The sequence below is a fragment of the Salvelinus sp. IW2-2015 genome, linkage group LG8 (genome assembly GCF_002910315.2).
Source record: "Salvelinus sp. IW2-2015 linkage group LG8, ASM291031v2, whole genome shotgun sequence".
Lineage (NCBI taxonomy): Eukaryota > Metazoa > Chordata > Actinopteri > Salmoniformes > Salmonidae > Salvelinus > Salvelinus sp. IW2-2015.
In genome coordinates this window covers 28449578-28469052 of record NC_036848.1, presented here as the reverse complement: position 1 = coordinate 28469052, position 19475 = coordinate 28449578, and the positions used below count along the sequence as shown (strand labels likewise).

The 19475-nt window shown below is 42.7% G+C and overlaps 1 protein-coding gene across 5 annotated transcripts in view; it reads right to left on the bottom strand.

Annotated features, from left to right (window-relative positions):
* The window catches only part of LOC111967678 (thyroid hormone receptor alpha-B), a 180758-nt gene that overhangs the window by 10929 nt on the left and 150354 nt on the right, over window positions 1-19475 (bottom strand). For 2 of the 5 annotated variants that reach the window (XM_070444841.1, XM_024147223.2), the window contains 5 exons: window positions 12064-12125; window positions 11131-11169; window positions 5539-5639; window positions 4721-4868; window positions 4321-4526 (listed from right to left, as the gene is read on the bottom strand). In XM_070444841.1, the coding sequence (XP_070300942.1) occupies window positions 4321-4526; window positions 4721-4868; window positions 5539-5639; window positions 11131-11169; window positions 12064-12125 (556 nt within the window). Of the gene's footprint in view, window positions 1-4320; window positions 4527-4720; window positions 4869-5538; window positions 5640-8366; window positions 8404-11130; window positions 11170-12063; window positions 12126-19475 lie in introns of those variants that run through there. The other 3 variants (XM_070444842.1, XM_023992912.2, XM_023992913.2) reach the window with 2 other exon arrangements.

Here is a 19475-nt window from a genome sequence, read left to right as displayed (position 1 = left end):
AGTACTGGTAGGCCTATTGATCTGACGTGCTATTCATGGGCCAGGTGGCTCTGGGCACACAGCGGCAGGAGGTTGTAGCTAGGGATTAGGCCTAGCAGGTGCTGAGCTATCAGCTGGGCACTTCACTCACTCACAGCATGGCTGACACTAAGCCTTGGCAATAAGCAGGGGGCTTTATTAGCAACCTGCCCCATGAACGGGTGATCTACCTGGGAGGAAGATGAGAGGAAAAGGGGGTGATCCTGGTGGGTGTTCCCGAGGCTCAATGTGAATGGCAGGTGTGGTAAGAATTGCAAGGCAACTGTGTTCAAGAAGTGGCGTGGTATGAGGAGGAGGAAATGGGACGTGTGGTTTGAACACACAAAAACACACACACACTTCCATATTTTCTCACACTTTCTGTTTTTCTGTCAGGTATTTTAATTGTGTGTATTGTCTACTTGTTGAATGTTTGTGAAGTCTTGATTCGTGGTTGTTTTGTCACGCCCTGACCTTAGAGATCCCTGTTTATTCTCTATATTTTGGGTAGGTCGGGGTGTGGGGGTGGGTACTCTAGTTTTTGTATATCTATGTTTTATTTTTCTTTGTTAGCCTAGTATGGTTCCCAATCAGAGGCAGCTGTCTATCGTTGTCTCTGATTGGGGATCATACTTAGGCAGCCCTTTTTCCCCACCTTCTGTTGTGGGATCTTGTCTTTGTTTGGTTGCATGTATTTTGCACGACAAAGCTTTTAGTTCGTTGTGTTGTTTATTGTTTTTTTCCACTGGTTCACATTTAAATAAAGTATGATGAACCCAAATCACGCTGCGCCTTGGTCTACCCTTAACGACGAACGTTACATATTTGTAATGTCTTGTTAATTGGTGTTGGACCCCAGGAAGATTAGCTAATGTTACGGCGTTAGCTAATGGGGATCCTAATAAAATTACAATTCTCACACTCACTCACTCCATCTCACACACGATACAATACCGCTCTCATATACCCACATGTGTAACACACACACACACACACACACAACACACACACACACACACACACACACACACACACCACACACACACACACACACACACACACACACACACACACACACACACACCAGTGTAAGGCCCCAATCCCCCCATAACGGCTCTAAATAGAGAGAATCATCCATACCACAGAATGTTCAAAATCAAACTTTGGATTTGAGAAAGCTGCAACTTATACCAGCCAATATAGAAAAGAACACCTTTCAACTGTGGTGCCAGAAGAAACCCATGAGTTCCTTTTCAAACTTCTATAAATACCTTAACACATGTAACCTTTAAAACATATAGAACCCATATAAACCTTAGTGTGTAGCCTAGACTAGAGACCTTATAGATAGTTTAGGCTTGTACTCGTGTGTGTGTGACAGGGGCTGTAGCAATGGTTTTACTGTGGAGAGTTGTAACTAAATGCTGACTGCCAGTCCAGATGACGGACGGCACTCAGCGTAAATGCTAATGGCACTATTTAGTGTAATTATTAAGTGCAGAAGCCCAATTTATCACAAATGAGCCTAAAATTGACAGCCAGCCAGCAAAACTGAGAACCAAACAAACACTTAGGGAACCAGCCAGCCAGTCAATCAGAAGCTGCCAACATTATCAGCCCTAGTGGGTGCGAGGCGAACGGTGGTTGTCCTTGAAGGGTCTGGAAAAGTCATAGGTCAGAGTTTGGTGCCCCCGCTGCCATTGAATGTAATAAAGGCTTATACATAGAGGCGAGGTCATAGTGATTTGCAATAGACACATTTAAACCATTCAGAAAGTGTTCACACCCCTTGACTTTTTCCACATTTTGTTGTGTTACAGCCTGAATTGAAAATTGATAACATTTAGATTTTTTTCACTGGCCTTCACACAATACCCCATAATGTCAAAGTGGAATTATGTTTTAGAATTTTTTACTATTTAATAAAAAATGAAAATAAGTTTTCAACCCCTTTTATTATTGCAAGTCTAAATAAGTTCAGGAGTAAACTTTGTTTAACAAGTCACATTGAATATCCCTTTGAGCATGGTGACATTATTAATTACACTTTGAATGATGTATCAATACACCCAGTCACTACAAATATAAAGGCGTCCTTCTTAACTCAGTTGCCGGTGAGGAACGAAATTGCTCAGGGATTTCACCATGAGGCCAATGGTGACTTTAAAACAGGAGAAAACTGAGGATGAATGAAGAACTTTCAAGTTAATCCACAATACTAACCTAATTGACAGAGTGAAAAGGACACCTGTACAGAATAAAAATATTTCCAAACATGCATCCTGTTTGCAACAAGGCACTAAAGTAATACTGCAAAAAAATATGGCAAAGCAATTAACTTTTTGTCCTGAATGCAAAGTGTTATGTTTGGGGCAAATCCAATACAGCACATTACTGAGTACCACTCTCCATATTTTCAAGCATAGTGGTGGCTGCATCATGTTATGGATATGCGTGTAATCGTTAAGGACTGGGGAGTTTTTCAGGATAAAAAAAATTAATGGAATGGAGCTAAGCGCAGGCAATATCCTAGAGGAAAACCAGGTTCAGTCTGCTTTACACCAGACACTTTGTAACGGTCCTGACCTGTTTTATGTTGTTTTTGTATGTGTTTAGGTCAGGGCATGTGTTTTGGGTGGGCAGTCTATGTTATCTGTTTCTATGTTGGTTGTGGTTGCCTGGTATGGCTCTTAATTAGAGGCAGGTGTTTTGCGTTCTCCTCTAATTAAGAGTCATATTTAGGTAGGGTGTTCTCACTGTTTGTTTGTGGGTGATTGTCTCCTGTGTCGTCGAATGTATGTTACCATACGGGACTGTTTGGCTGTTCGTTTATTTTTGATGTCGTCTGTTTCCTGTCCGTGAGTTTAYGTTTAGTTATGTAAGTTTATGTTCAGGTTTCGTCGACGTCGTTTTCTTGTTTTGTAAATTTGAAAGTGTTTTGTGTTTCGTGTTGCCATCGTCGTGTAAATAAAAGGATGGCTTATTTCCCTGAAGCTGCATTTTGGTCTGATGATCCTTCTCTCCTCTCCTCGTCCGAGGATGAGGAGAGAGACAGCCCTTACACACTTGAAGATTAATTCACCTTTCAGCAGAAGAATAACCTTAAACACAGACCAAATCTACACTAGAGTTGCTTACCAAGAAGACAATGAATGTTCCTCGTGGCCGAGTTAGAGTTTTGACTTAAATCTATGGCAAAACCTGAAAATGGTTGTCAAGCAATGATCAACAACCAATTTGACAGAGCTTGAAATATTTTGAAAAGAATAATGGGCTAATGTAGCACAACCCAGGTGCTGAAAGCTCTTAGAGACTTACAATTTAGTATACGCTCTTATCCAGAGCAATGCCTTGCTCAAGGGGACATCGTCTCGGGTATTCAAATCCGTTTCGGTTACTGGCCCAACAGTCTTAACCACTAGGCTACCTGCCGCCCCGAAAGACTCACAACTGTAATCGCTACCAAAGGTCCTTCTACAAAGTATTGACTCGGGTGTGAATACTTATGTAAATGAGATATTTCAAAATGTTATGTTCAATGATTTAGTAAACATTTCTAAATGTTTTCCCTTTTGTCATTATGGGGTATTGTGTGTAGATGGGTGAGGGGGAAAAAAGTTATTTTTAATCCATTTTGAATTCGGGCTGTAACACAACTAAATGTGGAATAAGAGGTAGGAATACTTTCGGAAGGCACCGTAGCAATAGACCACAATGATTTGGCATTCTCAACATACAGGCTACAAATATTTCTCTGTGTGTTTCGTTTGTAAGCTCAAATGGACAATGAGCAGTGATGTCCAACGGGCCTTTGAAAAACAAAATACTTATCATAGAATATGGGGTCATATGGGGAAACGTATTCAATCTTTTGTAAAAATCCATTGAGTAAGTCATGGAGGAGTTTCCTCCCAAGGTCGAGAGAGAAGGCCCTGTTGTCCACTCCAGCCGCTAACAAGCTACTTGTAACTGTGGTCTCGTGTCAACAACACCGTTGTAATGGTTAAGTTTGTCACCTGGCAGCTCAGCCAAATCTGGTTTACCGGTTTATTGAAACTCAATCAAGCTGTTGTGACATGTTGAATTTGATTACTGTAACCAATTATTGCAAGGCACATTTTGATGCAAAACCAGGTATAAACAGAGATGAACAAGGAAGTAAGGCTTTGAGAAAATGTACTTTAGTTTTGTCCCGGCGGGGCCTGTCATGTCTGCTTGCTTCAACGCCTGTTACGTCTCTGCTTGTCTTTGTCATTAAAACATCTCATAGTCTGGCAGCCATCCTGTCCTTCATCCTCTTACCAGGAACTTGCGTTTCTGTTTCCAGTGGGAGCCCTGTGCGTTGGTGTGACGGTGGGCCTCGGTCAGCATGCGGATCAGCTCCCACTCTGAGCCGGTGGGCTCCGGCCGGTTCTGCAGAGTTTTCACCATCTCCTCCTTCTTCCTCTTCTCCCGGTTCTCCTCGATCAGACGCCGCTTGGCCACCCGCTTAGAGTCGTCCAGGACGACTGAGAGAGAGAAAGGAGGAACAAAAAAGGGGGAAAGAAAATTTATTTCAGTTACATCAAGGAGTCACGACTGAAGGCATCCGTATGACTTGTAAAATGTTTGTAAATGTGTAATATGTATGATATTGTGCACGACACACGGTGTGTGTGCGTACGAGTGTGAGAGTTTTTGTGTGTGTGTGAGAGACACTCACGGTCCATGGCCATGCCCACTGCGATGCACTTCTTGAAGCGGCACAGCTGGCACTGGTTGCGGGTGATCTTGTCGATGATGCAGCAGCCATCGTACTTACAGGAGTAGGCGGGGTGGAGATTCTTCTGAATTGTCCGCCGAAAGAAACCCTGGAAGAGCGGGCGAGAGAGCGAGAGAGGGTGAAGAGAGAAAGAGGGGAGGGAGAGGGTGAAGAGAGAAAGAGGGGAGGGAGAGGGGGAAGAAAAACAATTGAAAAAGGGAAGTAGGAAGAAAGAGCGAGCCAGAGGGTGTGTGTGTGTGTGTGTGTGTACATGTGTGTGTGTGTGTGTGTACATGCGTGTGTGAGGATTTCACACGGGTGGCAGACAGACCATGGTGCAGAGTTGAAGGGGGGGAGGAGAGAGACCGAGAGAGTCAGTCAGAGTCACTTGGACTAGAGTGAGGATGACAGAACTGACATAGATATGACATACTGTAAATATTGAGGAAGCTGTCACGCTGTCTGTCTGTCTGTCTGTCTGTCTGTCTGTCTAAAATAATAGGATTCCCTCTGTTCTACAAGCTGTCCGTCCGTCCGTCCGTCCGTCTGTCTGTCTGTGCGTGCATTAAATTCAGGCAAAAAACCTGCCCCGAATTGAATGCATGTGACTATCCTTATGGTGTTGAGATCAACCCTTCCCCCATCTGATCTTTGTATTTCCTGGCCTTGTCCTGACCTTGTTCTTCACTGATCCAGTGCTTAAAGTGAAAAGAAACAGTGCAGGCTCCATTCAAAAGTTGTGCTCCGTAGGGAGTGCATATAGGCCCTGTGTGTCTCACCTTGCAGCCCTCACAGGTGATGCAGCGGTAGTGGTAGCCAGTGGCCTTGTCTCCACACACCACGCACGGTTCATCCTTCTCCAGGTAGCTGGGGATGTACCCTGCAGCACACAGAGAGAGGTGGAGAAGGAGAGTGGGATGAGAAGGAGTGAGTATGAGGACAAGACCTGACGTTCACACTATTGCCACGCAGTACTGATGCTTTAAAGATAGTCAGTATTTTCGGACCTCAGACGTTTCAAGATAGGCGTAATAGATACAGGTAACTGCCAAAATAATGGAAACACTTGAGTAAATGAGGGATACAAAGTGCTTCCACACAGGTGTGGTTCCTGAGTTAATTAAGCAATCAACAACCCATCATGTTTAAGGTCATGTATTAAAAAAAAGCCCAGTTGCCCATTATTTTGGATACCATGGCTAGAAGAAGAGATCTCAGTGACTTTGAAAGAGGGGTCTTAAAAGGGCATAGGGGGGTTAAAGGGTGTGTGTGTGTGTGATGTGTGTGTGTGTGTGTGTGTGTGTGTTGTGTGTGTGTGTGTGTGTGTGTGTGTGTGTGTGTTGTGTGTTGTGTGTGTGTGTGTGTGTGTGTGTGTCAGTCACCAGATCTCAACCCAATTGAACACCGCGTTTTCCACCGACATCAAAGTTGAGGAGAGATTGACTGCATCACTATTGGCCTTTGTGCGAAGTATTGATCTGTTGCAGGTACCAAACTGTCTGTCCAAGCAGTTGGCACACAGTTGGGACACTCATCAGTACAAGACATGCAACCAGAGGTCTCTTCACAGTCCCCAGGTCCAGAACAGAGGCTGGGAAACGCACAGTATTAGATAGAGCCATGGCTACATGGAACTCTGTGCCACCGCAGGTAACTCAAGCTAGCAATGAAAACAGATAAAAAGACAGATAAAATAACACCTTACTGCACAAAGGGGACTGTGAAGAGACAGCCATTTTATATATATTGTATTGTAATTGGCACTGTATTATAAATTAGACCTAGATATTGTGTGTATGTACTCTGTGTGTGACGTTTTAAATTGATGTAGTTCAGTCCTTGACTAATAACGTTCTGTACTATGTACAGTATTATGTCATGTTTCATGTGGACCCCAAGAAGAGTAGCTGATGCTTTTACAGAGGCTAATGGGGATCCTAATCAATACCCAAAATACCACATTTTAAAAAACAAGAATGGTGTCGCATCGAGTTCCAGACACTTGTAGAATATACGCCAAGGTGCATTGAAGCTGTTCTTTGTGGGCAGAACTGAAAAAGCGTGTGCGAGCAAGAAGGCCTACAAACCTGACTCAGTTACACTAGCTCTGTCAGGAGGAATGGGCCAAAATTCACCCAACTTATTGTGGGAAGCTTGTGGAAGGCTACCCAAAATGTTTGACCCAAGTTAAAAAATGTAAAGGCAATGCTACCAAATACTAAATGAGTATGTGAACTTCTGACCCACTGGGAATGTGATGAAAGAAATTAAAGCTGAAATAAATCACTCTCTACTATTATTCTGACATTTCACATTCTTAAATTAAAGTGGTGATTCTAACTGACCTAAAACAGAATTTTTACTAGGATTAAATGTCAGGAATTGTGAAAAACTAAGTTTAAATGTATTTGGCTAAGGTGTGTGTAAACTTCCGACTTCAACTGTATTTGTGAGTAGAGTTCAGTGTGTGTGCATAGCGTCTGTGCAACAGAGTTTGTGCACAAAAAGGATAAATGAAGGTAGTCCGGGTAGCCATTTGATTAGCTAATTTAGCAATCTTGTTTAGAAGTCTTATGGTTTGGCGGTAGAAGCTGTTCTGTTGGTTCCATAATTGCTGTGCGGTAGCAGAGAGAACAGTCTGTGGCTTGGGTGGCTGGAGTCTTTGAAATATTGTTGGGCCTTCCTCTGACACTGCCTGGTATAGAGGTCTTGGATGGCAGGGAGCTGAGTTTGGACCGTCATCTTGAACTTCTTCCATTWTCTAATAATTGCGCCAACAGTTGTTGCCTTCTCACCAAGCTGCTTGCCTATTGTCCTGTAGCCCATCCCAGCCTTGTGCAGGTCTACAATTTAACCCTGATGTCCTTACACAGCTCTCTGGTCTTGGCCATTGTGGAGAGGTTGGAGTCTSTTTGATTGAGTGTGTGGACAGGTGTCTTTTATACAGGTAACGAGTTCAAACAGGTGCAGTTAATACAGGTAATGAGTGGAGAACAGGAGGGCTTCTTAAATAAAAACTCTGAGAGACGGAATTCTTACTGGTTGGTAGGTGATCAAATACTTATGTCATGCAATAAAATGCTAATTAATTACTTAAAAATCATACAATGTGATTTTCTGGATTTTTTAGATTCCGTCTCTCACTGTTGAAGTGTACCCATGAGAGAAATTACAGACCTCTACATGCTTTGTAAGTAGGAAAACCTGCAAAATCGGCAGTGTATCAAATACTTCTTCTCCCCACTGTATATGTGTGTGTGTGTGTGTGTGTGTGTGTGTGTGTGTGTGTGTGTATAAAGTACAAACCAGGGTTGAGGTCAATTCCATTTCAATTCCAGACACTTCAGGAAGCACACTGAAATGCACTGGACAGGGAGAAGGCAGGGCAAGACAGGGTAAGGCAGGGTAGGGATGCCCAGTCTCAGTCTCAGGCTGATCTCAAGCCAGTCTGTGTGGGTTTTGTTAGGAACCTGAGCCCAAACTCAATAGTGCCGCTGCAGCCCACGCCCACTGCCATAGTTGCCCCTACTCCAATATCTCAATTGAAGTACTGTCCCATCTATTCGAATTCAATATGCTCCGACCCAAAAGGATGTATGTAACTGACCTGTACTCTCTGACCCAGTCTGTCCGTATCCATTCATTTCTGTTTAGAAAAGAAAAGTCACATTTAAATCTATTTTCACCGAATACAAAATGGAAGGGGCAATTCGTTCTTCATAGAAAAATAATACACTTAATCTAGATACATTTAGATTAAATAAAGTATTTCAAAATAAATTTAAGGCAAAATGACATGCTGTTTATTTTAGGCATCAGCTAAACCTCGACTTAGTTTTGGTAACGAACCACTTCTCGCATAATTGTTTTTAAGAAACTCATTTCCTAACCAGCCTTTCAAAGCACTTCATTATCACAGATGTGTGCTACAGAGCGATGGTCATTGTGGCAGGATGACTTAAGAGTTTTTGGGAACAGGAATGATGGTAGTCAGCTTGAAACGTGGGGATTACAGACTGGGCGAATGAGAGGTTAAAAATGTCTGTGAAGATGCCTGCCAGTTGGTCTGGCATACTCTGATGACACTCCCTGGAATAGTGTCTAGCCTATCAGCCTTCACCTATTAAAAAAACGTACGTCAGCCTCGGAGAGAGAAAGATCACCCGGTCTTCCGGATTAGCGGGGGCCCTCATGCAGGGCTCTGTGTTGTTTTTCGTCAATGCACGCATTCAAGGCATTGAGTTCATATGGTAAAGAAGCATCGTTGGGCAGATCAGGCTTCCTTTGTAGTCTGTAATGTACTGTAGCCCCTGCCACATGCGTCAAGCATAGGCGCCGGTATAATAGGTTTCCACCTTGTTCCAATATTGTCTTTTTTCCTGTTTGACGGCTCTGCGGAGGTCGTAGTGGGACTTCTTGTACATGTTCGTGTCCTCAGCCGTAGCCCTGGAGTTGGATGTGATTGCTCTGTGAGCGGTAGCTCTGTCCTTTAGCTTACTGCGCACCTCAGAGTTAATCCAGGGCTTTTGATTTAGGAAGAAGCGAACCTTCACTGTGGAGACGATGTCTGCGATGCATTTCCTGATGAAGCCGGTGACGGAGGTGGTGAGCTCGTCGACGCTAATTGTCCGGAAACATATTCCAGTCAGCGCTAGCAAAGCATTCCTGCAGCACAGCCTCTGCTTCGTCTGACCATTTTTCGACGGAGCGCATCATGGTTACTTCCTGTTTGAGCGTCTGTCTGTAAAGAGGAAGCAGGAGTATAGCGTCGTGATCTGATTTGCCAAAGAGGGGACGAGGGAAGGCCTTGTATGCTTGCTTGTGGATTGAGTAACAGAGGGTTGAGTAAAACTATGTTGGTATTTATTTTATTTTGGCAGTTACCTGTATCTCCAAATATATATGAAGTATGAAACAGGGTTGGGGTCAATTCCATTTCAATTTCAGACAATTCAGGAAGTACACGGAAATTACAATTCCAATTATCTTCAATTATTTTCACGGAGGAAAATTGGGAATTGGAATTGGGTTTACTTTCTGAATTGATCGGCATTGAAATGGAATTGACCCCAACCCTGGTATAAGCAGACATACAATAGAACACAGTTAAACAAAAACTCATGATCTTATCCTAAGATCTTGGCCTGAGGACCCCATCACATGAGAGTCAGGATACAAACCACTAGAGGAGACGACAGTGTGACAATGTGTGTTTGTGTGCACTCGCGCATGTATGTGTGTCTCTCTGTTTGTGTTCGCCTGAGAGTGAGGAGGTTAACCTATTCGGTACTGTCTTTCTTTTCCTGGCATGTAATGAAGGAGTAAGTCCTTAAATAAATCTCCTCACTTGAGAAATGGTACATTGGCAGAGAGAGACTCCAACAAGCACCCTTCAGTGTGAGAGACACTCTAAAGCAATCAAGTCTGCCTCGCCCTTGGGTAGAAGACAAAAACACCCACCAGACAGCCTCTCTCTCTACCTCCTCCCTTTCTCTCTTTCTCCTCCCTCCTTCAGGCCAGTGCTCTTCTAGTCTTCCCCTTCCCAAGCCACCTCAGGAAAAAGGTAAATCTGTACTTTTTCCATACAGAACATTGGGATTTAGTGGGGGAATGCGTAGAAACAGGAAACAGCCTACAGCCCGCCATTTAATAAAATATATAGCTGTGATACGACGGGGGGAGAGAGGAAATGGTACGCTGCGTGTTACACAAACACAGCCAATAGCAGATCCTTGGACGCAGCTTCGAGCCAAGAAGTAATGTCTGTGTAGGCTCCTCTCTCTGCATTGCTGTGGTGTGTGTGGTTGTGTGTGTGTGTTGTGTGTGTGTGTGTGTGTGTGTGTGTGTGTGTGTGTGTGTGTTGTGTGTGTGTGTGTGTGTGTGTGTGTGTGTGTGTGTGTGTGTGTGTGTGTGTGTGTGTGTGTGTGTGTGTGTGTGTGTGTGTGTACGAATGTGAGTTTACCACTGTACGCACACGTGTGTGTGTGTACTATCCCTAGAGAGAGAGAGTAAAAAGGGAGTAAACGTGTGGGTGTTTTGGCGTGTGTGTTTATGTCTGGCCCACACTGAGTACAGTCTTACTAGTGTCAGTCTGGCCCTCCCCTTATGGCAGAAAAACAGAGGCAAAGGAATGGACACTTGACAGGGAGAAGGCAGGGAAAGGCAGGGTAGGGACGCCCAGTCTCAGTCTCAGGCTGATCCCAAGTCTGTGTGGGTTTTGTTAGGAACCCGAGCCCAAACTCAATAGTGCCGCTGCAGCCCAAGCCCACTGCCGTAGTTGCCCCTACTCCAATATCTCAATTGAAGTACTGTCCCATCTATTCAAATTCCAATTCGATATGCTCCGACCCAAAAGGATGTATGTAACTGACCTGTACTCTCTGACCCAGTCTGTCCGTATCCATTCATTTCTGTTTAGAAAAGAAAAGTCACATTTAAATCTATTTTCACCGAATACAAAATGGAAGGGGCAATGCTTTCTTCATAGAAAAATACTTCACTTAATCTAGATAGAAAATCAATTTCAGGCAAAATGACATATTGTTTATTGTAGGCAAGAGTTAAACCTCTACTCAGTTTCGGTAACAAACAACCTCTCCCCCCAAAATAATATTTTTAAGAAACCCATTACCTTCCTTCCGTGCCATGCCATGTGCCAATGACATAACCTATAACACTTAGGTAATAAGGACCTGCACTATGCCCCACCACCCCTCAAAGCCCGGCTCAGACATATTGTCATCGTTTCCCAGCTGAGATGGACCGTGGTGGGTCACATGATTCAGTTCTAGCTGCCAGAGAGCATGCTAGGTTTTGGGGGCCTACAGGCTTCCTCATTGGTCTGTCTGCCCGGGCGTGTTCAGGAGATGACAAACACAGAGGTTTTATGGCATCTCGGCAGAGGCGACGTGTAGCGTCCTGCAAATTCCTCAAAGCTGTTTTTCTTTCTCTTCACCCTCCGCCCCTCGACTTCCAAGCTGTCAGTCAGTGCGTTCTGCCGCATGAAGAACGAGAGCAGAGTGACAGCCTCCCGTTGAAAGAGATCCCTTTCTTTTCCCTTCTCTTTGGTGATAAACACAGACTTAAATGTAAAGAAGGTGGCAGTGATTTATGAGCCGAGGCTTCTGGGTCTTCCGCACAAGCACACACCGTACAACCCAGGTGACAGGCTGGGAACACAATTCAGGTTTGAGTTTTTTTTTCTCAGAGTTGAAGATTCTAAGGCTGGAATTCAATCAAACCCACATTGTGTGCATAGTGTTCTTGCGTGCAAACGGCTGTAAATGTACCGTAACTGTACCTACCAGACATGCTCTTCACCGAGCATGAACTGTTCTTTCTTTTCCTTTTCGGGCCATCGATCCACCTGCAGAAGGAGAGAGTAAAAGATAGATAGAGACAGAGAGAGAGAGAGAGGAGAGAGACATTAGTGTATATGTACAGGAGGACACACAGGAATTCAAAAAACACAGGAGGCGTGAAGGACATGTTTTCTACTGACAGTTCTCCTACAGGAGTCTTGCAGGACTGTAAGCAGTGCTCTAGCTAAGTGTCTGTGGTCGGGAAAATGGCTGGCCTGCCACTTCGATTTACATTAGAGGGGAGGCAGGGAACAACAACAACAACAACACACACACGCACATGTACAACGACGCCAAAACACACATTCGCGCACACACACACACGTACACAGTTGGCAACACTCATATGCATACAAAAACACACCTATGCGCACACACACACACACACATCTGAACATAGCTCTGTAACAGGAGAATCGAGCAGACTGTGAGTTCCTTAGGGAGCTCTGGAAGCACACAGCCTGGAAGAGAGTGCACTAACAAGTCATGATGTAGGATCTATCAGATGTCAACACTAGTAGACTTCCAAGGGTCCCACCTCTGCAACCATCCAGACTCTCCTGAGCACTTCAGCATATCTCACCATATTTTATTGATCCTTTATTTAAATAGGAAAGTATTCTTTTTTACAATAATGGCCTAGAAACAGTGGGTTAACTGCCTTGTTCAGGGGCAGAAGGACAGATTTGTACCGTGTCAGCTCGAGGATTCGATCTACCAACCTTTCAGTTACTGGCCCAACGCTCTAACCACTAGGATACCTGCCGCTCCTTTAAAAAATGTTTTAATAAAACATAATATAGTTTACTAAAGTGAATTTGGACACTAGTTTGTCTGGACTAACCCCCCCTCTCTGTTCTCAGTAAATAGTGATCCATCGTTGCCAGGGAAATCCTAAGGACTTAAGTGGCTGTTTCATTGACTCCCTAATTGGGCTGAAATGCCAACTGCGTCTGACCCTGTGTGTATCCCTTCTTGTTGCATTACCGACTGAGTTGTTTTCAATTACAGTAATGCCGGTGCCACAGTGAACCTAATCGAGTCTTAGTGTGTTTTCGCATATAGTCCTCTTTAAAAAAAAGCGATCTCAGTCCTCTTTAAAGTGAACTCTGTGGTTAAAAAAAAAAGCAAAATAACTCCGTTGTCTTTGTATTACACTGACTTGGCCTTTGAATGAGGACTCAACACGTTTGCCAGTTCACTTCACCCATTTTGTGGTTAAAAGATGAGATGATAATTGTAATCAAAATATACTATTAACATGTATATATTATTGGTAACAAAATAAATGACAAAATAATAAGTGCAGATTAAATAATGCTGTAATTGGAAAATGTACACCCAATGTAGGCTACTGCCCCTTTAAGAGCTAGAATTTATTTTGTACCTTATGTTGTGAGTCACACCAAATATGTTTGTCTTCTCACACTATTCAAACCCCACTATCGAATAAACAGTTCATGAAGCTCTCGTATATATCACATATTGCAAACAAATAACCTGACTAAAATTTGACTCATGCAGGGCGACACATCTCCTTCACATAGAGTTGATTAGGCTGTTGATTGTGGCCTGTGGAATGTTGTCCCACTCCTCTTCAATGGCCTTTGCGAAGTTGCTGGATATTGGCGGGAACTGGAACACGGTCGTACACGTCGACCATAGCACCCAAAACATGCTCAATGGGTGACATGTCTGGTGAGTATGCAGGCCATGGAAGAACTGGGACATTTTCAGCTTCCAGAATTATGTACAGATCTTTGCGACATCGGGCCGTGCATTATCATGTTGAAACATGAGTTGATTGCAGCGGGTGAATGGCACGACAATGGCCATCAGGACCTCTGTATCTCTGCATTCAAATTGCCATCATTAAAATGAAATTGTGACCATTTCCCTGTCTTGCTAAGTAATCAGTGTAACGAGTACTTTTAGGTGTCAGGGAAAATGTAGTAAAAATTACTGAATTTTCTTTAGGAATGTAGTGGAATAAAAGCTAAAGTTTTCAAAAATAGAAATGCTAAAGTACAGATACCCAAAGCAACTACTTAAGCGGTACTTTAAAGTATTAAGTACTTTACACCGCTGCCAATGTGAGGATGCACAGAAATGCCAAAATATGTGTGGAGTTTTTAGTCAGGTTATTTGTTTGCAATATGTGATATTATACGAGAGCTTCATGAACTGTTCATTCGATAGTGGGGTTTGAATAGTGTGAGAAGCATAGGGTACAAAATCAATTCTAGCTTTTAAAGGGGCAGTAGCCTACATTGGGTGTACAATTTTCAATTACAGCACTATTTAATTGACAGTTATTCTGCTGTTGTTTATTTTGTTACTATTAACATGTATATATTATTGGTATCATTCGATGACAATTATCATCTCATCTTTTAACGAAATGCAATCTATTAGCTTCCAAAATGTAAGTAGGTATATCTAGGTGTCCGATAACACGTTCTGATTAAATGGCTTGTCCTGCACTTTGTAAAAAACCCAGAGTCTATTGAGTGAATGTTGGAAAGAGATCTTGGTTCCTTTCTAAACATAGCAATATGAATGCAAAGAGGACTCGTGCCACAAAATGGGTGAACTGGCAAAAGAGTTCGAGTCCTCATTAAAAGGCAAGGGCAGTGTGAATATAAAAAGAGAGCTCAGTTATTTACCTTTTTTAACGCCAAAGTTCACTTTAAAACTGAGAGCGCCTTAATTTAATAACTACTAGAATGGCCATGACGGTTATTCTGACCATTTTTGATATTTCAATTGTATAAATATTCCATAATAAATAATTAATTGATAAACGAATGCATTTATTATGTTAAACTAGTTCATAAGGAACCTCAGGTTCACGAAATGACTTGATTCATCCAGAAGCGCATAGACTGTAAATACAAAAATAAGATGATAGTGTATTTTCGACTGTTAGACAAGTCTCCCGCCCAGCTGGCCCGTTCAGACTACACCTTAACTATATCGAAACTAATTTCACAAACATAATAATAAGAATACGAATAATAGTAATAGATGTGGCCTAAAGACAAGATTACATTTACAATAGTCAATGATGGGTGACAATATTATCAATTGTCGAATAGAAAACGAAGAGACTTGATGCCCTGCGCAGCGTGCATTGACAGCGTGCATTGACAAAGAAGCAAGGCGCTTACCAAATAGCACTTCTTCCATATCATCATACAGAGGTCCATGCAGGCCAGACATTTTGATTTCTATACCATATCTGAAAGTGCAGATTCCAAGGTTTCTAATTAACCTATTTTTGCCAAAACTCTGTACAATTGCGCGGATGGTCACTGTTTTAAAATATCACTTTTTTCTAGAATAACCATGTTTTCATGCATTCCTCGTGTGAGTAGGCTACTGGTGACAATCAGCAATAGCCATTTGGGATATTCCATTATATTCTTACTGTAAAATATGTGTGTTGACTGTGGTAGGGCAGGGCCTGTGATGTCTGCTAAACGAACACTTTATTTCATTGGCATGGTGCAGATATAGCCTTGACAACTAAGCACAGATAAATACAACTCAAAACATTCTACTCTGTTCTTTTGAAATAAATTGCTTTTGTATCATGTTTTTTTAGGACCTTCCTAAATTAAATATTAATGGAATTATTTGTGATTGTGTATATTAATACTAGAAAGGCAGAACGCATCACAATGACTGAAAACAAATTAAAATGTTTAATTACTCTGCCATTTTTAAAGTCATGTCCCCCTCGTCCTAGACTTTACCTAAATCAGTCTATATAACATTTGAATGGTTTCCCCGGCCTGTTCCGCTCCTTCTCCGATAGTTGAAAACTATACCGAAACACATTTTCACACATATAACAACAAGATTAAATAAATGAAGTATATTATGATGGGAGAGAATGGGTGAGTTGATGAGTGAGAGGGGGAGCGAACGAATCATAATTATGTAACCACCAATTGTGAATGAAGGACAGGCCATTCGGGCCATTCTATCATATATTCTAATTATTCCTAAATATCAAACAGTGTATCCAATATCAGTCCACTGAATCCAAGCAGTTTTATGAGCCTACTCTAGACCTACTTGGAGTAGGCTACACAGTGAGAGCGTGCATAACTTACAATGGCAAGCCCAAAAACGAAAAGGCCGCACGTGCTGCGTTAGCGTTGCTACAAGATCTGAATAAAAACGACTCGGATGGCGGAGAAGAAATGGATCATGAGATCTCTGATTATTATCCTGATTAATGCTGAACGGCTTTCCATATCTGGGAAAGGATCCGTATCGGGCAGCAGGTGGGCGAGAGTCGGATAATGTTTCAGATCAGATGGCCCGGCTGTATGAGGTGACAGGAGGAAGGAGAAACGCGCCGCTGGCCTGTTGCTGTGTTTTTACAACATGCTTGATTTGGCTGCTATCAACGCACACGTGTTGCTCAAGCAGCGGATGAACAACACCCATGAGCAGGAGAGACTTCATCATGAGTCATACTGTATAGCCTACAGTAACATAAACTAATGAACACGTTATGTTCTTTCAAGTTTTTACATTTTGTATTCTAGTGTTAGCTAACGCCTTCATAAACACAACCAAATGACATTGGCACGAAGGGGGGTCCGATTAGGCCAGGCTTTTCTCGTTGAATGGATTTATTAGACTGGTGGCTATTGGGACTCTTCGAGGCCCGGCTATTCGACTAAATATGCAGTCATGGCGCTTTGAGGATGGCATGCTCAGAACGTTTTTGTCTTTTATGAAATGTGTCCGAAAGTACTGCTAGAGTGTAAAATACACATATTTAGGAGTGTAAAATACACATATTTAGGAGTGTAAAATACACATATGTAGGAGTGTAAAATACACATATTTAGGAGAAGTCAGGGACTGGTGGGTTCAATTTTTTTATTGAAATGAAGTTATTGAAATTCCGAAATTGAAAACGGTCAGATTGACCGTCTTGGCGGATCTAGTGTTAAAGAGGACTGATATGGTTCTTTTAAAGAGGACGAAATGTCAAAACACCCTTAAATGTTTAATAGAGAAATGGCTAATTGGGGCAATCTATTTAAAAAATATTAAATACAGTACTTGTAATGAAGCGCGTGTGATTTGCGACTCTGCAAACCCAAACAGGAATAAAGTGACTTATTTTACTACAGCGTGAGGGCATTTGACACTCAACCAAAAAGGGCCACAATAACAAGTAGGCACGTTTATAGGGCTGTAATATACATGTATGACTGCTTTCATGCTAGATATGACAGGATGAGAGACCGGTGAAAAGTTTTCAGACCCCTTCACTCTTTCAACATTTTGTTACATTGCAGCCTGGTTGTAAAATTAATTAAATATGCGTTTTTTCCTCAACAATCTACACACAATACCCCATAATGACAAAGAAAAAACAGCTTTTTTGAATTTTTGCAAATATGTATAAAAAAAAACAAGACAGAAATAACTTATTTAAATAGGTGAGACCCTCTGCGATGAGACTCAAAATTGAGCTCAGGTGCATCCTGTTTCCATTGATCATCCTTGAGGTGTTTCTATAACTTGATTGGAGTCCACCTGTGGTAACTTCAATTGATTGGACATGATTTGGAAAGACACACACCTCTCTATATAAGGTCCCACAGTTGACAGTGTCAGAGCAAAAACCAAGCCACGAGGTTGAAGGAATTGTCCGTAGAACTCAGAGACAGGATATGTGTCGTGGCACAGATCTGGAGAAATGTACCAAAACATTTCTGCAGCATTGAATGTCCCAAAGAAAACGGTGGCCTCCATCATTCTTAAATGGAAGAACCACCAAGACTCTTCCTAGAGCTGAGCAGTCGGGGGAGAAGGGCCTTGGTCAGGGAGGTGACTAAGAACCCGATGGTCACTCTGACAAAGCTCCAGAGTTCCTCTGTTGAGTTGGGAGAACCTTCTAGAAGGACAACCATCTCTGCAGCACTCCACCAATCAGGCCTTTATGGTAGAGTAGCCAGAAAGCCACTCCTCAGTAAAAGGCACATGACAGCCCGCTTGGAGTTTGACAAAGGCACCTAAAGGACTCTCAGACCATGAGAAACAAGATTATCTGGTCTGATGAAACCATGATTGAACTATTTGGCCTGAATGCCAAGCGTCACGTCTGGAGGAAACCAGGCGCCACTCATCACCTGGCCAATACCATCCCTGCAGTCATGCATGGTGGTGGGAGTATCATGCTGTGGGGATGTTTTTCAGCGGCAGGGACTGGGAGACTAGTCAGGATCGAAGGAAAGATGAACAGAGCAAAGTACAGAGAGATCCTTGATGAAAACCTGCTCCAGAGTGCTCAGGACCTCACACTTGGGCAAAGGTTCACCTTCCAACAGGACAACGACCCTAAGCACACAGCCAAGACAACACGGCAGTGGCTTCGGGACAGGTCTCTGAATGTCCTTGAGTGGCCCAGCCAGAGGCTGGACTTCAACCCGATCGAACATCTCAGGAGAGAACTGAAAATAGCTGTTCAGCGACGCTCCCCATCCAACCTGACAGAGCTTGAGAGGATCTACAGAGAAGAATGTGAGAAACTCCCCAAATACAGGTATGCCAAGTTTGTAGTGTCATACCCAAGAAGACTTAAGGCTGTAATCACTGCCAAATATGTTTCAACAAAGTACTGAGTAAAGGGTCTGAATACTTATGTAAATGTAATATTTCAGTTATTTATTTTTAATACATTTGCTAAAATGTCTAAAAACCTGTTTTGACTTTGTCATTATAGGGTATTGTGTGCAGATTGATGAGGGGGAAAAAATGAATGCATTTTAGAATAAGGCTGTGAAGTAACAAAACGTGAAAAAAGTCACGGGGACTGAATACTTTCCAAATGCACTGTAAAACCTGGATTGCTGATGCTATGTACTGGCCATTGAAAGGCTTTGAAGCTACAGGTCGGCCATATTGGCTCTCCCCAGTAGGAGCAGTCCTCCATAGGACATAACGGAATTCTACCGTATTTCAATAAAATGTTTCAAGGATAAAATTACATGTATTTAACTACTTTGTTGTTGTAGTGGGGACAGTATCATTAGTGATCCGGTCATGGCTCACATCAACACCATCTTCCCAGAAACCCTAGACCCACTCCAATTCACAATCCACTCTAACAGATCCACAGATGATACAATCTCTGTTACACTCCACACTGCCCTTTCCCACCTGGACAAAAGGAACACCTTCGTGAGAATGCCGCCACCCACCACCAGCCAACCCCTCTTTTACGCTACTGCTACTCTCTGTTCATCATGTATGCATAGTCACTGTAACCATTTCTACATGTACATACTACCTCAATCAGCCTGACTAGGTGTCTGTATGTA